The following is an 18,526-nucleotide window of genomic DNA, read 5'->3' as shown; positions in this document are numbered from 1 at the left end:
GGCTTCTTTCTATTTGTAAGGAAAGTAATGTAAAGCCTTCTCTCCCTCACACTTTGGCATGAATGAAATTAAATGCTGAAGAAAAGAAGGAAAAGGGATGTTTTAATGATTTCTTTCCCCCTCCACAGTCAGTGTGAAATGTCACCTGGTGAGTGATTCTCAAATGTAGCCTTGCTAGCTTTTGTTGATTCTGATTTCAGGCTCATTTAAATCAAGCTTCAGACTGTTTTGGCAGTGAGGTAAGGGTCTTTGGCATGTTCGGTAGGTGTAAGTGACATGAACTAAATGGTGCATGTGTTGGGTGTAAAACAAGAAGAATGTGTAAATTTTGGACCGCTTGACAGAAAGTGAAAAAGAAAATAGTATGGGAGAGATTTATATTTTTTGTGTTGGCAACACTTCTGATGATGAGCTGTAATAGCTGAGGTGTTGTGGCACTGGATGTATTGTGTGTGTCACAGGTCAATAGTGGTGTCAACAGTGATGTGAAATAGTTTTACCTGAATGACATGTTAGAAGTTAGATTTGCAGATGCTGCACGTCTTAATATATTTATCCATGGTGGGTATTTCTGTTCATTTTTTCTGCTGTTGCTTTTTCCAGTGACTCAAGACATGTCACATCTTGAGGATTATTCCTGGAAATGCTGTACCTGCCTGGCATCAGCTCCATGGACAATTTCACTTAACACAGAGAAAATGTAATACAGGACTTGATGATTTGGTTTAATAGCACTGAAGAGTTACAGCCATTCACCAGGCTTCTACTCGTGACTCCCACAGTATGAGACCGGCCAATATGATCATCCATCTCTCTGCGAAATGACTCCACTGTGGGGCCCCTATAAGTATACACTGCTATATAAATCAGTGCAGCAACAGATGAAGCACCAGCAGGTATTATATAATGTCGATGACTACTAATGCATTACAGCAGGGTAATCTTCTCTGTTTTTGACTCCCGCATGTTCCTCAGCTGTTCTCAGAGCCTAGGCCTCCATGCAGTCTCACCCTGGGTCACTGCCTGGTGGTGAGGGCTGACTGTGACCTCGGACAGCTGCAATCTCTCTTTCTTTCCCCGCACTGTGTCTCTCCGGAGGCCTGTTAGGAACCATAATATACACATCACAAGAGCTTCTTAGCAACGAATGAGGACATATGAAATAGCCTGCAATAGTCACCTACGTTGTTGATATCAGAACATGTTGAACGTGAGAAGGGGTCTGGCAGGGTGAATATTGAAATCAGATGTAGCCTTGGATGTTATGAGCATTAAGCAGGATTATTAACTCTGTTGTTATTCGCTGGTTTCTGTTGGGTTCTGACCTCACTGCAGTTACTGCTGTTTTTATGAGGAAATCTTTTTTGTTGTGACAGAAAAGCTCCAAACTTAGCTAAGTGTCACATAGTTCCCAAGGGGAGGCCATGGGGTTTTTAAAGGAATAGATCATTTTAGAAGAATTGTACTGTTTTTATTTGCCCAGAATTACACAAACTTGTGGATGCCTTTTTACTGTATGTCTCTGCTGTGTGCTGTCAGAAGATACATTAAAGGAATTATTTGTACGTTTTGCTATTGCTACAAAGCCAGTGTTGGCATTACCAGCTGTGTATTTACCAGTCTAGAGGAAACGTTGCGAGTTCACTATCAAACTTCATTCCTTTACTCACCAAGAGCTGTCTCCAGCAGCAGAAAGCGACCCTCTTGTTTTGTGTCTATTTCTATCACTGCCTCTCTTCTATTACTAAGTTAGTATGCTAACCAGCTAGCCCTGGCCCGTCGCGTCAATTTGTGATACTAAGTCACTGTAACATGCAGTCTGCCCCGAAGGAGTATATTATGACCTCTTGTCTTGAGAGCACAACAATGGCTGAAGCTCTTGGCAAGCTTGGTTAGTAAACAGCTGTTAATGCTAACATTAGCAATAGTTAAAAAAATAGCTTAGTTTAAAGGGTGAGGGTAGCTCAATGGATAAATCTATTAGTCCAGTACTCCGTCCAAAATCCAAGTACACATATGAGTTGTGGTGCTGCTTCATCGGCCTCCACCCCTCTAAAAATGCCTTCCACAAGACGTTGGAAGTTGGCTGCGGGGATAGCAGTCGCAAGAACATTAGTGAGGTCACACATTGATGCTGGACGATAAGGCCAGTCTTACGGTCAGTGGTTCAGTTCATCCCAAAGGTGCTGCATGATGTTGAAGTCAGGGCTCCACACAGTCAATCTTCCATACCTAACTTGGAGCAGTTTTGGTATGGAACAGCATTGTCATGTTAAAACAGGAATGGGCTTCCCTAAACTGTTACCACAGAGACGAAAACACACTTTCGTGTACAATATCATCGACCGCTGCAGCCTTACGAGATATTTCTCCTAATTAGTAGTCCATAAACTTTTGGTCATACAGTTTAGACTTTATAAATAAGCAAATACACCTTATTCATTTAGACCAACTGTCCCTCTTTGGAAGTTTACTGGTATATTTCCATACAATTTAGAATAACTGCTACTAGATTCAACAGATCAAGCAAGTGAGAATGTGTTTTATATCAGTTTACCTTCAGACTTCATGCAAAGAGATAAATAAGAGATTAACAGGACTGTAAAGTTCTGGATTAACAGGGAAAAAAGTCTAAATTCCATAAGTACTGATATATCCCTTAAGCCCTAGGAAATAAGTGCACTGATGGAGCACAGACACGTATCTTCTGTGTGAAGCAAATAGGAGAAGAAGATTATTTCAGGAGACTTTTTAAACTTGGTTGAAAAGGAGACGTGTCAATAAATTTATTGCCTCAACAACATGTGTATTGCGTTAGATGTGGCGTTAGTACGGAAAAGAAAAGGCAACGTAGCATGTTTTTTTTCCACCACCGTGTTTGAATATGGTCAGACATTTTCGTCAGCTCTTTGGCTATTCAAAAACGGACCTGGACGTTGTGAAACATCTTGATTTAAAGCCTCCCTATAGCTGCAGGAAACTCCATTTTCATGCGACTGTACCATTATTTTCGCTCCCCATCCACTCGTTGCCTAACAGGTGCCAGATCAGTGACATCATGCGCTAAATTTATAAGCAAGTCGTCATTTGTAGATCCAGCTCAGACTATAAAGGGTGCTGCTGGCATGACGAGAGCATGAAAAATTCCACACATGGAAAGATGGAAAATGACTTGTGGTTTCCTGAGTGCAGAGGCCAACCCGGCTGTTTGACAGGGAAAGAGAGGGAAAAAAAGGAGCCTGGTAGTATTTCTAGACTTTTCTTTGTATATACAGTAATTTGTCAAGGTTGTGAAAACATTAGAGAAACTATTTGGTTAACCCACTCTGAAATCTTTTAACGTTTTTATTGCAGTTTCAACATTTTCATTACAATTATTGCAGCTATCACACATAAAATAGCACATAATATCATTCATAATGCCTTCAAGGTCCTTATACTGGATGAGCTCATCATGTTGAACAATTCCCATCATGTTTGAACATAATGTATTGCCAAGTATAAATCATCTGGTTTGATCCTGTTATGTGCGTAGTGTGTGTACGTATAGCTACTTCTGCCAGTTTCATGTTCTTCAGTGAGAGGAAACTGATTTATTGTTGTGATTCCCAATTATACCCACACTGCCAATTAGACAAGAAGCAGTCAATAAATCCTTTGGGGGACAACTTCCTCAAAAAACAACCAAGGTGAGAGTGTTTCTCTGTGTGTCAGTGTGTGTGTGTCTTGAGGAATTCAGGCCTGGGTTTTGTAAACGAAGTGGAAGGAGACGTGGGCAGCCGTGTCAGGATGCAGGCCAGTCACAAGGGGACAAGCACTATGTATGTGTGTGTGTGTGTGTGTGTGTGTGTGTGTGAAGCAACACAAAAGCTAACAGGTTGGTCCAGCACTCAGCTGCCAACTGAAGAAGAAGGCAGTAACAAGATTTAGGAAGTAATGAGACAGGAAGGGCCACACTGCTGCAGGGTCCCACACCAGGATGTTAGTGAATAAACAGTCAACAGGCTCGAGCCTGTTATCTCCTGTGTGTGTGTGTGTGTGTGTGTGTGTACGCGTGCGTGTGTGTGTGTGTACCTTTTCTATGAATGCTCACCACTCTGTTGGAAATGAATCCAAACAATAACTCCTTCATCGTCCAAAGCTTTATCAAATCTGGTGCTCCACTTCAGTTCCTCGGTGCTCTTGCATGCACACCTAATAACACACACACACACACACACAGTGTCCAAGCCAAGAACATTTCCGCAGTGTCGGTTTAGATACAGTAACCACATTGGCTTCATCACTGGCCTCCCAAATTTCCCACATAAACCACAGAGATTCCAGATGTTGCAGGGAGGCAAAAAGTCTGCGCCTCCGCTGGGCCTGCAGCCCTTGCCTCCACATCCTCAGGTTTTCCGAGCGCATGGTATGGCTCACACCAAACACCGTGTCTTTCTGCACTGAAGCAAACCCGTGGGTAACCGTGCTACTGGAGATTTACATAGCTGTGCACTTCCACCTGTACCCAGATAACAAAAAAAAAACACAGCACAGTGTTAAAGGAGGCTCTGTCCCGGGGCAGTGTAGCACTGCGGCTTTCTTGTGGTTTTAGACCTGATTAAACAATTTGGCTCAGTAATCAAAGAGCAGTAGCAGGCAGAGGCAGAGCAGACTTCCTGCATCCTCTCTGCTCTCTGGCTCACCGGCCTTAAAAGTTAAGGGCCCAGCAGGACTTGTTTGTGTCTCAGTTTGAAAACAATACCTGCACTGTACTTCCAGCTTATCACGGCTGATGAGTTGAGCAGAATTGTTGGCAGTGGACAAGGTGATCACAGTGCCTCCACACATGCATCATTTAAAAAAGTGAGAATTGAATTGCTGAGATTTTGGGAGATGATGGTGATGGAAGTACAATAAAGCTTTTCTTTAATATAAACTATCATTTTTTCCCCCTTGTAGTTTAGAAATACTTTTCAGTACAGCTTTGTAAACAACAGTCTGAGAACACTTAAAGTGTTCACACAGATGTTGATGGCTACAGTTTGGCTTCAATTAAATGGAAATGTTTTGTGTAACTCTTTTAGTATTTTGAGAATCATCAGACCCTTAGAGGCAAAATTGTGATGTTTTCAAGCCGGACTCTATATGTAAGACATTTGTCATAGGAAGGGAGCCCACAAGCCCTGCTGTAGGTTTTATTTAAAGCAGCTGTCATTTGCTCATTTGGTCTTTGTCAGACTCTTTACTGCAGTTTCTATCTTGGGACATCTTCAAGTATAAACATCAACTTCCTGTTTGAATTTGCTTCGCGGAGGCTAATGTCAAGCTACAGTATACTGTATCTTGTCCACTGTATTTATTGGTGATTGCTGTGAAAAGTGCCTTGGAGCAAAACTTCCCTAATGTTGCAACTCACATCACTGGAAAGGTGATGGAAATTAGTCCCTGGTGGGGAAAAAAGAGACTTGAAAATGACTTAAAAATTAATACAACATGAGCTTATTTTCTACATTGGCCACCTTTGTGAGAAAAAGAGAGAAACTGGGGGAGTGAGAGTGATTGAGAGAGAAATGTACCTCTGTGATTAAATCCTCATTGCCCTAATAGAAACCAGGTGCTGGACAGTGGTGTAAATGTTTTCCCATGCATTTTTGTGGGCAACGCAGCCTTAACAGATTCAGACCTGACAGCATTACATGCTTTGTCATTCAATGAAACAATAGCCACATACGCTTGTCATGCCAGTTTTACATTCCTCAAGCCTCTTTATACAAACTTTGACCCCTGCAGGTGCTCACTTCAGGAAAAGTTTCATGATATTGAAACAAACTTTGGATTTTTTTTTTTTTTTTTTTTACACCACTTTCTTTTGTAGTTTAATTCAAAAAAGTCAAGTTATGTAACAAGCTGCTGCAGCAGGAAGATTTGGAACAAACAGAATGGTTGAGTCATGTGAAAATCTGCTGATTTTTATGTTTCCTCCCTTTGATGTAATTGATTATCTGTTTGGAAATGAATGATTCGATGAAGAACTACCCCCACTCCATGAAAAAACCATGATGTTACAATGGACGGTCCTCTAAGAAAATAGAATTAGTGGCCACTTTAATGGATTGGGACTAAAGTCAGCTCCTCCTTCCCCAACCCCATAATCCAAACCCAGATATACACCACATGTGTGGCTCCTCTGGAAAAATGAACTCGACTTGGGAATATATGGTCAGGAAATTTATAGCACATGCCTGGGACGAGCCCTCAGGGGCCGGGGTGGAGGTGGAGGGGAGCTCTCCCCTCTCCTCGCTCCCTGAGCCTTGTTTCCATTAGGCTAGGAAGAGCAATCTCCCAGACTATTCAAGGGGGCCTGGTGTAAGACCTCTTGGCCAACAACATGACCCAATCGCGGAGGAGAAATCAGTTTCCTCACATCTGGGATTTTCCCACTGCAGCTACGGGACAGCATTCCACATCAGTCACCAGACACGGACGCAGGCAGCGCACACAGACACAAACTCTGGAATTTAGTGCACAAATAAATATGTGTGTTTATCTGCTTGTGTTTATGAAAGAGAGGGGGGTGGGGGGTGAGAGAGAATGGACTAAAACTAGTCCAGAAAATGTGCCAAAAAGTTTTTTTTCGGGGAAAACGAGTGCTCTCTAAAACCTGCCCGGCCAAAACAAACAAGTGGGTGAGTCAGCGAAGGGAAAACATTCTCAAACTGATTGATGTTTCCTCTCCTTGCATCTGCTATTACTTCCACTGCCAAGGACCTCCAGAGGCTAAGTCATCGTCTAGCCACAATGATCCTCGCTGCGATAATGCCCATCTTTACTGTGCGAGTGGTTTCTTTTTTGGAGGGACAGAGGAGAGGCACAGCGGTGGGGCTGTGTTTACCTCTCTGGTGATTCATGTCAAGAGAGGTCAGAACCTTGTTGCCGCACTTCCTCCATCACTTTTACTCTCGCGGGCTGACAGGGACAGTATTGTCTGTCTGTCCATTCAAGCCTTGTCAGTCACTGAGCCTGGAGATTGATGCCTTGTTTACAACTCTGACATCTAGTACACTCATTCATTACTCTGTTTTCAGCTCATTTCACGCCAGATCAGTCAGCGGAGTAGTAAGATGATGGACAGATAATGTTCCGGAGGTTCTCTGACGCTTCTTTAAATCTGTGTAATTTTAGTAAGTTCATTTCTTCACTTTTGTAGGAAATAGACCACGAGTATTATCTTGAATTGTGGAGGAAGGTTTGGGCTCTTTTGGCTTTAATTCACAGAATTATAATTATGGTAACTTTCAGTGTTTTTCTTTGTGGGTTTCCTGGTTCACGTGACCAGCAGAAGACAAGGTGCTGACCCTGACCCTTCCTGAAAAGTCACGGGATCAAATGAAACAGGTTCTCTAGACAAGTGTGTGTGTGTGTGTATTTTCTGCCCTCCAGCTGTATATTTTAGCACAGGGTCTGAACAAGCCAGGCTGAAAATAGTAACGTGCTCATCATCACTTGTGACCCACGCTGAGCACGGGTCACAAGTGATCACAAGCATCCATACTTCCTCACATATCTTTCATTCCTGTGACTTGTTAAACCTCAGAATAACGGTGACAAATTCAGTGAGATCCTATTAAATGCAGATGAAAAGCCGTCACACTCCTTCGCTGTGAACGAGCAGCAAAGTTTTTGATGTTTTGCCTCATAGGAAGGTTCAGCCTTTGATGTTTGTGTCGTTTGAGTCTTAAACCCTGAAAATGTAGATGTAAACGTTTTCATGTCAGATCCAGGAAAGATCAGAGCACTTCTGCGGGTCTCTCACGGGCGGGTTTTGGGTCGTCCTGACTGCGCATCATTTCAGGTTCAGACAGAGCAAATTGAAAACTGAGCCCTTCATTAATATTCTCCCCTCAGCTGCACACTCCTTCGGCGCTCAGGTATCTCACTATGTGACCTCGTAATAATGTGTAAATCACTCGTCCCCTCGGTGGCACATGGGGTCTCTGTCCTTATTGAAATGAAGTCATGTTAGCTTAGCTTCATACGGAGAGGCCAAACTGAGGTCAGCAGAGGTTTGTTCATTTAAGAAACTGTCAATCTCCAGCCAGTCGCTCTGTGTTTATAATGGTATTAAACCTGTTATAACAGTAACCCCAGCTGGTGACCGAGAAATTAATACAGCATGATATGATATCACCGCTCTCAGGTCATGCACTGGCAGAATGGGCTTTCAATAATAGGAGGAAATTCCTAAAATAATTGTGGTATAACGATTACTGACGTTGCTGTCTTGCAGGCAGCAGCGGCCTGATACAAGAATAGTTGTTTTTCTGTTCTGCAGCCTATCTGCGGCACAAGATATTGTGACAACAAAAGTAAATGGAGCTGAAACTGAACCCATGTTTTCTGTTGAAGGGTGTACCAGCTCTCACCTACCAGGGGACAACTCAGTGAACTCTCAGTAGACTTTGGAATAACAGATGACATTCTCCTGATGTGAAATTTAGGTCAAAATCCTAATAATAGCTGCGAATTCGATCCATGCCAGTCATATATTTTAACAGCATCCACAAAAATGAGTAGCCTGCCTGCTGCAGTTAAAATAATACACAAGACAAAGTTTACAATGTTCTTACGGTTTAAAGGAATTTATAGACATGTCATATCAAGTGATATCATTGTAGGTGCATTGTTGATCACCATAGACACACAATTCCCTATGAGTGAACATTAGTGTGATGTTTGATTGTCTTATAGTTTAGTGGATGATAATGAAGTGTGATGGCTCAGTTTGGAGTTGTGTCATTCGAGAGCTGCGGTGTGTGTTTGTGCGTGTGTATGTGTAGTGGTGGCGGCGGGGCACTGAATGGTTTGCCGCTTGTGATGCCTTCAGGTGTTCTACGTAAAACTCATAATGGACCTGGACTGGAAACTCTGACTTGTGGTTGTTTGACTCCATTAAACATGTGCCTCGGATGTGCGCTGCATTTTGTTCCAGTGACAGATTGAGGGGGAAGTTGACCTTGGACATAACATCCAGACAGTGTTGTATCCTACATCACAGCGTTGTTTACACTTTATGGAAATACTTTTTAAGGGTTACGTTTTGTAAACGGCTGTGGTTCTGCAATGAGACTGAAATGCATTAGCTTATACAAATATCAAGACACAATTCTTTTTTTTTTTTTTTTTTTTTTTTTTTTGGTGTTTGATACATGCACATTGCTGTTAATTCCCATATTTCCCACAGCGCTTGAAAGCACCACGATGTTTAGCGCTCGCTGTGCGTGGACCCCTTCACACACACACACACACGCGCAGGCGCACGTACACGCACATCTGGTGTGAAGTGTGAAAGTCTGTCCTGGTGCTCCACTGTCACTGACTAACTTTTCCTCACTCTCTTCACCTCTTCATTGATTTCCTACCGAGAGGAGTCTACATTCATTTCCCCTTCAAAATGTTGACAGCTCTGACTGAAGCCCGGCCACCAAAGTCAGGTTTGCTGCTGGAGTAGGAAAAACTCCCTAAACCGGGAACAGGAAAGGTGGTTTTTCTGTCGCAGACACAAACATAACGGGTTCGTGCGGGACGAGGAGGATTGTGTTATTATGTCCGAGAGGCGGATTCGCGATGACATCTAGAAGAAACTCAGCGAAACTGAAGCTCCGGCGGTCGTTCAGCGAGCAGCTGCGGAGCTCCACGTCTAAAGCCTGGGATTTACTCTGGAGGAATGTCAGAGAGCGGAGAGTGGCAGGTCAGTAGCCGGCTGCAGGCAGACCCCAGCCCGCTGAGAGAGGGAGCAGTGGACGGGTGGCCACCACAGCAAAAGTCTTTTTCATTTTCTGGTGCCATTAACAGGAATGGAGTAATTCCTGGTGTGCACTAAGTGTTATTAAAGTGTTGCAACAAGAGTTTGCAATAAGGAAATGCATTTTGACAATGACATTCATTTGTCCAGGTAGTATTGGTAATTTTTTTCCCATATGTTAGATTCAGTAGGAAGATACAGTGTAAAAAAAAAACAACAACTAAGGATAGATATTAAATGTGCCTGCGGTTCAGTGCATTTAAAAAAAAAAGTTTTAATCCGGTGTTCACTGTTGTGTTTGGCCCAGTGAACTAAAATCCCACCGTTTTTATCAGCGTCTGGGCGAAGTGTGCAGCTCCAAACCTTTTGCACACGTGTAGGAAATCCTTAGCAGCGCTGTGGCTGCGGTGTCGGCTCAGAGCGCCAGCTTCGCCCGGGAGAGGCGGCCGTGTGTCTGTGACCGCAGAGGGGCGCTGACGGGCACTTCTCACACAGCGAGTTTGGAAAGTTTCCTGCAGGAAAGATGAGTGAGAGTGGACTGTTTTCTGTCATCTCCCCCATTTCCCATTTGATTTCATAAAAAGAATTTAACATGTTGCTATCTATCTATCTATCTATCTATCTAGAACTCTAATTCAATTTTAATTTTCTGTAATATCCACTGTGGCAGTATTGCAGCTCATTCTCAGTCAGTCAGTCCAGATGGATCCACCTTTATCCCCCGTTGCCTTGTCTGCTAATATGAACACCTGGCTTGGACAAGCAGTTTCCTAGCAATGCAGCTCCACTGAAATGGTCCTTACATATTTACTTTAACATCTTGAACTGCCCCTGTGTCTCTGGAGGAGAAGACAGGTAGTGCTGACAAGTATTCTTTAGACACACATTTCTGAACATTTATTTTCAATTCTAAATATGTGTGTGAAATTATGCATTTATACAGCCATTTAAAGAAGAATTGGTTTTTAACATTTAAAGGACTATAGATATTGAAGTAAGTTCAATACAGAATATAAGTGACACATTATTCAGTGTGTGAAAAGTGTTTGCTTTAACTTTTAAGCTACTTTGAGATAAACCTTACTATAGATCTGGAGGTTCATGCCTGGGGCAATGATCCTGTCAGAGGTCTTTGACAGTGTCACAGTAGCAGTCATTTGTGCAGTAACCTAAGTCTTCCAGTAGGTGCACTGAATTGACCACAGAGGCTCCTCATGAGGAAAAGCCACATGAATTACAAAACTTCAGTTTAAGCGCTGAAGTCATACAAATAGAGACCAGATGTTGTGTGTCACGTATCAGAACGTATCTCATCGCGCCGTTGTGTTGTCTGCGTTTGGCAGGATTCAAAGCTCTCGGTCAACTTTCACACGAGGTTGTGTATTTAGTGCATGAAGTTTGATACATGCTGGCCTCAGCTGTGCAGCCTGCTGAGGCGCATCACCCATGCAGCAGCTGAGTGCGGCGTTGTCTGGATATTTGACACATAAATCTCGCATTCTCTTCCAAATACAGTATGTATCAGTGATGTGTGCCATGCATCTGGCAGTCTCTGCAGTCCTGAGGCCTTGAGCTGCTTGTATATTCACTGAACGAGGGGCTGAAAGTTTGACCTTTTTGCAAGGAAGTTCCCATTGTTCCTGGTTGTATACGATTGCTATAAATTTATATGTCTGCAGGGCTTTTGTGCCTCTGTCTAAATGTGGATCATGGTGACTGGGAATGCATACCTGAAGTGTTCTGTGGGTCTGGCAGCAGGACACTTTTGTATCACTTCCAAAACAGATTATTGGTGAAGTCAGAGAGGAACCCTGGATTCATGTAAAAAAATTTAGGTCAAGTTTAGTGGACCCCTGGCAGCTAATTCATAGCATCTAAGATGGATTTGGCCAGACAGTAAGGAAACCAGTGTATGTCAGCTCACAGGAGGTGACCCGTGTGCAGCCAAACACTGATGGAGGGCAGCTGGCCCACAACATCAGTTTTCAGTGAAAGCTGTATAAAATCTTTTTGCACATTAAAGCACTGGCTCCTACAGTCAGACCTCTGAATTTCTACTGTATCTGTGTCCTGCTGCAATTTTGAGGGTCACAACTCAGTGAGCAAATATTAAAAAAAATTTAAAAGCATTAGCTTCATCTGCTGTTGTGTGATTAATAGGTGTTAATTACAGTCTAACTGTGAAGCAGGAGCTAAATACTGATAAATGTAGGCTGTCATACTCTGTGCAGATAGATACATATCAAAAAGCTTTTTTTCAATTACAGGCAGACATGCATGAAATGTCTTTACACTGTAAGGGCCATTATTTTAGAAATATTATTTCATCTTTACCTTTCAGCTGAAAGTTGGGCTTTACACCAGAGATATTCAAACTGGAAGTTTTGAATATTCACCACAAGATTTTGATTGAATATTCATCTTTAAAAAAAAAAAAAAAAAAGCACTCACTGTCGTCTTGTAGTGGATGTGACCGGGCGCTATGAGTCTTCAGACTGAGTTCAGCCTGTAAGCTGAACAGAATGGTTTTTTGTCCAGAGTGGAAACAATATCATCAACTACTGAAAGTGCAGCTGTGCTATTACACCAGACTGCCGTGTTGTGGCTGCAGTAAAGTTTGTGAATCTATTGAGGTTTGTTAGTTTACTGGTCGGTAATTATTCAGACCAGTGACTCTCCCACTCTTGTGTGAAACGATGACTAAGTCGCTTCATGTGGCAGGAATCATACCTGTTAGAAAAGGCGGATCAAAGATGTTGGACAAGAGGGAACAAAACACAGGGAAACTAACATGGCAAAGACAGGGATCGAGATGAGTTCAAGTTATGGCTTTTGATAACATGTTGATTTTGTGTAACATGGTGCATCCATTACACCTCATACAGGTGTTACAGCACCTGATTATGTACGAGCCGCAGGGCGGTCTGAGACACTCGTGTCTGTCTGTGACATGTTGTGCTTGGGCGTGATGCTTAAAACCTGCCTCTTCCTGAAGCCGCTCTCTGACTCCTCTGAGGAAACACTGTATGTACATGTATGTTTAGTGCTTCTCATATACAAGACAAAAAAAAACCTCAATTGTACTGTGACCAGCGCAGGTCTTTAAATACCGTGGTTGTGAAAAGGCACTACTCAAATATTAAGACAGAGAGGAAGAGAGATGAGAATGAGAAAAGTTAATGAGCACTTAGCCAATGATTGGTTGAATTCATGGTGTTGGTTCTTTCATATGAGGCACGTAGCCAAGCTAATTAGTGTTCAGACAGGTTATTTAGGGCGATTTATGCCAGGTAACACAGCACAAACACACTCTACGTCTGAAGAGCAGCTGTACTGAGAATAACTTGGTAATATATGAGTGAGAAGCTCAAACATTTGGGACAGACCTCTATTTGGGGAAAACACACCAGCTCCGTGCAGCTGTTCAGGAGTTCTTATTTCTAAAGAGGAGATTAAGGTGAATAATTATATGTGCAGTCTTGCTAAAAGAGTTGTCTCTGGTTCACGGTTGTAGTGGGTTGAGCACCTACTGCTACACTAAATAACGAGGCGTTAAAAAGGCTGCTCGAACTGCTTCGAGTTACCTGAATAGCGGCTCAACTGGGCTTGCAGCATTAAAGTGCAGTTTACTCCCAGACCCGAGCTCAGAATTCAGACATTTGGTGGCTCATGAGGTGGAAATCTTCAGTCACACTGGGGCTATTTTTTAAGCCCTAACCACAGGAAACATAGCCACACCAGAGCCAGGACTGCCCAGTGCAGATTACATGTGTCTGCTGGTGAATCAAACCACATCAGAGCAGTGTCTGAACCCCACTCTGCTGCCTCTGCACTCATCATCTGTGGCTCCTGAGCCTCCACTTCATGATTCAGAGTAAGTTTCCCTTTTGGAATCACACCTGACTGGAGCTGAGAGCTGGAGCAGAGAATGAAAGACGGATGGAAATGCACTAAATGCATTACAGCTTGATTTGTCATCACACAATAACATTTACTGCCTTCGCCTTGATGAACAATAAAATCCACTCTGTCAAGCCGGCCGGCTTCTTACACAGTATGTGCATATGTGTGTGTGTGTGTGTGTGTGTGTGTGTTTACAGTGAGTCTGGATTCCTGTTGCCATGCTGTATAGTAGTTGAGCTCTGAAACCCAGACAGAGGCGTGTTGGAACAAGTTTGATAAGGGCTGGAGTCACTGTGCCTGACACACAACACTCCCACTAAGGACACACACCAGCCATTTCTTCATGGCATGCAGTACAAAGTTAAACACAAAGACACGCTGGAGATCCAGTGGGTCTTTCTCAATCCCCCGCTGGAGTATTTGAGTGCTGACAGAGACGAAAACACCATTTATCTCAGTCATTATCATATTTCATTGCAGTGGCTGAGTGATTCCGTAATGCAATACGTGATGCACTGGGTGAATGTCTTCGTCTAGACAAGCAGGGAAGAATCAAACAGAAATAGGTTCAGGGAGACCACACTGTCGCTGACAAGCTGCCACTCATTTTTGAATCTGACACCTTGAGCGATCCCTTTGCACTATGAATGAACACAGGTGTTTGTGTGTGTAGAAAATGAGTCACCGCCCTGTGAAATCACCTGAATAGTGTCACATCACCTCGTAGCTTAAAAAAGCAGCTCGTATTAAAATAGCTCCACCTGAGGGTGTGGGGAGGGCCACTAAACCCAGGAGAGGTTTATGAAAATGTGCAGCGGGCCCTGAAGTGTGCTGCTGAATTGTGGTCTTTGTGAGCTTAAGCTGGGCTGGGTTTTACCAGCCAGGTAGAGGAACAGACGGAGGCTGTGTTTGACTTGGTCACTTGCCCATTTGTGTTCTATTCACATGTATGGCGCCATGCTTACACCACACAGGCAAGCCTGTATGCTGAGGCCACGGACGGTCACAGGGAGAGTGGCAGGCGCCCTGCTTGACACTGGGTGGGTCTGTGGACTTTACTTCAGGTGTGAGGAGATTGTTGTTCCATGTTATAAGCCCGCTGATTCAGGAAGAATTTCAACTCAGAGGAGTATGAGTAATGAGAAATGATCATCTCAAATGATTTAAATTGCTTTTGCTTTCTATGAACATGTTGAAATAGGAGCAGATAGTTCAATATAAATTTTTTTCTTGTTTGCAGTTGGTGCCCATAAGCACACATATCACTTCCTGTCGGTACAGCACCCTGGCTTCTTCTAACTGAGAAAACATGTACTGTAAAAATCAATAAATACAGTTTATCACACACACACACACACACACACACACACACACACACACACACACACACTGATTCATGTCTGCTGGTACACATTTTACAACACTTCCTGCTAGTGCAGAAACTATATTCTATCAACATTAGTATCCAAATACAAATGTAATATGATATAATAAGTTATAAATATTTTTTCTATGTATGTAGGCACTACGTTGTCCAGCGAGGCTTTAAATCCTGCCTATCTAGGTCACTAAATGTATTCAAGTTAAAAATTTCTTGTTCCCCTGAGGAGCTGACACTTGGAGGAGACCTGCTGAGAGGCCTTCCTGCGGCTGGAGGTAGGGGCTCTGTGGTGGGGGGTGGGGGAGCAGAAATTAGCATTCTCAAACCAAGAAAACAACTTCTCCCTCTCTCCTCTGTAGTTTTCTCTTAAGTGGCACAGACTCACTCTCGCCCAGTAAACTTGGCACCTGTGCGCCGGGGAACAGCAGAGGAGTTGTTCTAGTGCAGGGCGGGTCCAGAAACCACTATTTTTGTAAGCCCTCCCACACCCCTCTCTCTTCCACTCCTGCTCTCCTTACTCAGCTCAGAGGCATTCCACTGGTATTTATATTTCCCTCCAGAGCAGGGGGAAGTTGACAAGCTTTCACACAGACATTGGATTCAGTGCAGCAAGGTGGGCAGTACTCCCACTGCTTCCTCGCCATTGGCCTCCTTTTGGTCACATGACGTGAAGAAAAAGACTGTGTGTTGGCACTCCTCCCCCTAGGCTCTGCTCTGCCGTCCCTCTCAGCTCACTTCAGGCTCTTTGCGCCCGTATGTGAAGTTTTCTGTTGGGGGGAGAGTGTGTGGGTTAGTGTGTATCAGCCAGTGGTCAGGGGCTTGTTTGGGATACAGTGTTCCAGTTATGTTTCGGGAGCTCCCAGAGTCCACAGGCAGCGAGTGTCTGGGGAGTATGACCCCAGAGACTCAGGATATCTACCTGAGAATGGACCATCACCGCAGACGCTCAGGATACAGGCTGGGCAGGATCATTGCCAGGCAGCAACTACTCAAGAAGATTGCTGGAGGTAGGGGAGGTGTTTGGATAGAAGTGTCAGTTCAGACTCTGGGTTTTTGGTTTGAAATCAGAGTCGTTTAGCTTTGGCTGAAGACCCACCATTTGGTATTCTGCTTAAATGAATCCTTCTTCGTCATACATCCAGGAATGCTAGAAATAACGGCTAAGCACGCTGGTAGTCAAAACACAAAGTGAGTAAGATATGACACATACACATGAATCTGAAAGTACGAATGCAGGATGACCTGGTGGCAAGTGAGCAAGGGCGCTTTAGTGTTTGTTTAGGATCAGCTGATTACCTTCGTCAAATGTCAGCTCATATCTCCGGCTTTTCACCTTGCTCGCTTGTTTCCTGATAAAGCTGTAATTCAGTCGAACTAATCTTTGGAAGGCAAATATAATGATACCGTAGGTTGTGTGCGTACGTGTGTGTGTATGTGTCAGTGCAGACAATGCCAAACTTGACCTTCAGCCAATAAGTAGTCAAGGGTGCAGTTGTGGTAAATAATTAGTATCACTGACTACAGTGAACACTGAGGTGAAAAGCTGGCTATCAGCTATGTAAGAATAGGTAGGTCCACAGTGTAAACAAGATATATCAATGAAAGTGTCACCTGACACTGGTGCTTTTTTTTCTTTTTTTTTTACTACAACAGGGCCTGACCTTTCATTCAGCTTTCTCAAAGGTCTGTAACCTCTTGTCTTTGCAAGCACCTGGAAATTTGATGTCAGCCCTGTGAGGGGGCAGGGCACGACTAACAATAGAGAAGACAAAGCTCAACTACGCCTGCTCCCTCCTTTAAGTGTGAGAACCCCGATGCTGGATCAAAGGGTGGCCGCATTTCATGACAGAAAAGTCAGCAATAAGCAACTGATGGCAACACACTGCTGAGCTCTCATAGTCACACAGTGTGTGGAGCATGAGTCAGATGCCGATCAGTTTTCCTGTATCACCACCGACAGAGGACTGAGGCGACTCACGAGCCACGTTTTTGTGATTGTGACAACGTGCAGGATACAGAGGGTTTACTGTTGGATCGATGTGTCGAGATGTCCCGGAGCTGCATGTACATACGCTTGTTTTCAAGGGGGAAATCATCATCATCTGATGTTTGCAGGCGTGTGCGGTCATGCAACCCAGCATGTGTTTTCAGATTACAGGTGTCTGGCTTTGACAGCAAACCAACAATTTAGGTCATCTGTGACAAGGGCAGCAAATATCTACATGTTTGAAGTGGGTTTTCAGATTCTTTTATCTAAGCCAAAAGTCACTTTAACAGCTTTTACTTGCATGGTTACTGTCAGGTGTGACTGCTTAAATACTTTTTAATACAACATGCTTTGATTTCTCTGCAGTCTCAGAGAATATTAACTCTTCATTTGACAGATTTCGTTGCACAGCTTGGCATTTTCTCTGGGGTTTCATTATTGATTTCTCCTAAATATTATAAATCAGTCTTGTTAATATTTTACTGAATGTGTATGATCGTGATCCTCATCCTCTATGGAAACGCTAGCTGTTTCAACTAAACTAAAAATCACAACATCAAATAGGTGTAAATGTATAAATGTGCTCAGGTGTGCTGCGTTCAGTCAGTGTGTGGATGTGTTAAACTGTTACAAATGCACTTTCATTAACTAACAAGGTGTAAAGGCTGTAAAACACAGTACATCTTAACTTTCCACTGAATTAGTCCCACATAATATCAAGCAGTTTGTTGAAGAAAATGAATACAACCTTCACTCTTGTTCCTTCCACAAGGTGGATGATACAGTTATCTCCAAGGTAACTGTTTTGAAGGACATAAAGTTAAAACTTTGAGACACTGGATCATTTTGTTATCTGCTGTTTTAAGTGCTGTCATTATGCAATCTTCTCGCCTAATTTAGCCAATTATAGTTTTTCAATCTGACTTGCTTTAAATGCCTTAATTGAGCAGTGTTCTTGCAGCGCGGCAGTTGTTCTTCATTTTCCCCAGGAGAGCAGTGTTTAGTGCTTTTTGGATCTTGTTTCCTCTGATACCTCATGTCTCACCTTGAGTGATGCTGTGTGAAATGCGGGAGACAATAGCGAGGGAGTGTTTTGAGGTCCTGACTGCAGAGTGTGCAGAGCTGCAGGATTGATCTCCACACGTCGCGGTGGCTCCTGCATTCCAGCTGGTCGGCTCTGTTGACATAGCAGGTTGAAAGTGAATGGGGGCCATGGTGATGGACAAAGTTACTCATGTATTGTTTCACCCCAGATTCCGTGGAAGCCTGTGGGGTCTTAGTCATGTTTCCGATTTGATGGCATTTCAAAGCCACCAGAGCTATGTGTGTGGGTTCTTGTTCAGTCCTCTGTGATTAGCTATTGACAAAGCACCAGGACTGACTGAGGATCCCACTGTCCAAAAATTCTGACCCGTATATCTCATCAGCAGAGTCGATGGATACAAATGCACAGCTGTGTGAGAGATGAGAT

General features: G+C 43.4%; 1 protein-coding gene across 5 annotated transcripts in view; it reads left to right on the top strand.

The window, feature by feature from the left end:
• Window positions 1–18,526, top strand: part of stard13b (StAR related lipid transfer domain containing 13b) — a 69,007-nt gene that overhangs the window by 27,843 nt on the left and 22,638 nt on the right. The window contains exon 1 of one of the 5 annotated variants that reach the window (XM_071497367.1): window positions 9,314–9,730. The exons of 3 other annotated variants lie outside the window; for them this stretch is intronic. In XM_071497367.1, the coding sequence (XP_071353468.1) occupies window positions 9,607–9,730 (124 nt within the window). In that variant the 5' untranslated portion in view covers window positions 9,314–9,606. Of the gene's footprint in view, window positions 1–9,313; window positions 9,731–15,820; window positions 16,076–18,526 lie in introns of those variants that run through there. One more of the 5 variants, XM_071497366.1, reaches the window with a different exon arrangement.

Source organism: Trachinotus anak, unplaced genomic scaffold, assembly GCF_046630095.1.
Source record: "Trachinotus anak isolate AG129_WGS33_773 ecotype Australia unplaced genomic scaffold, CSIRO_AGI_Tana_v1 ptg000014l, whole genome shotgun sequence".
NCBI classification, from domain to species: domain Eukaryota; kingdom Metazoa; phylum Chordata; class Actinopteri; order Carangiformes; family Carangidae; genus Trachinotus; species Trachinotus anak.
The sequence above is the reverse complement of the archived record's forward strand: the minus strand, read 5'-3'. Positions and strand labels throughout refer to the sequence as shown.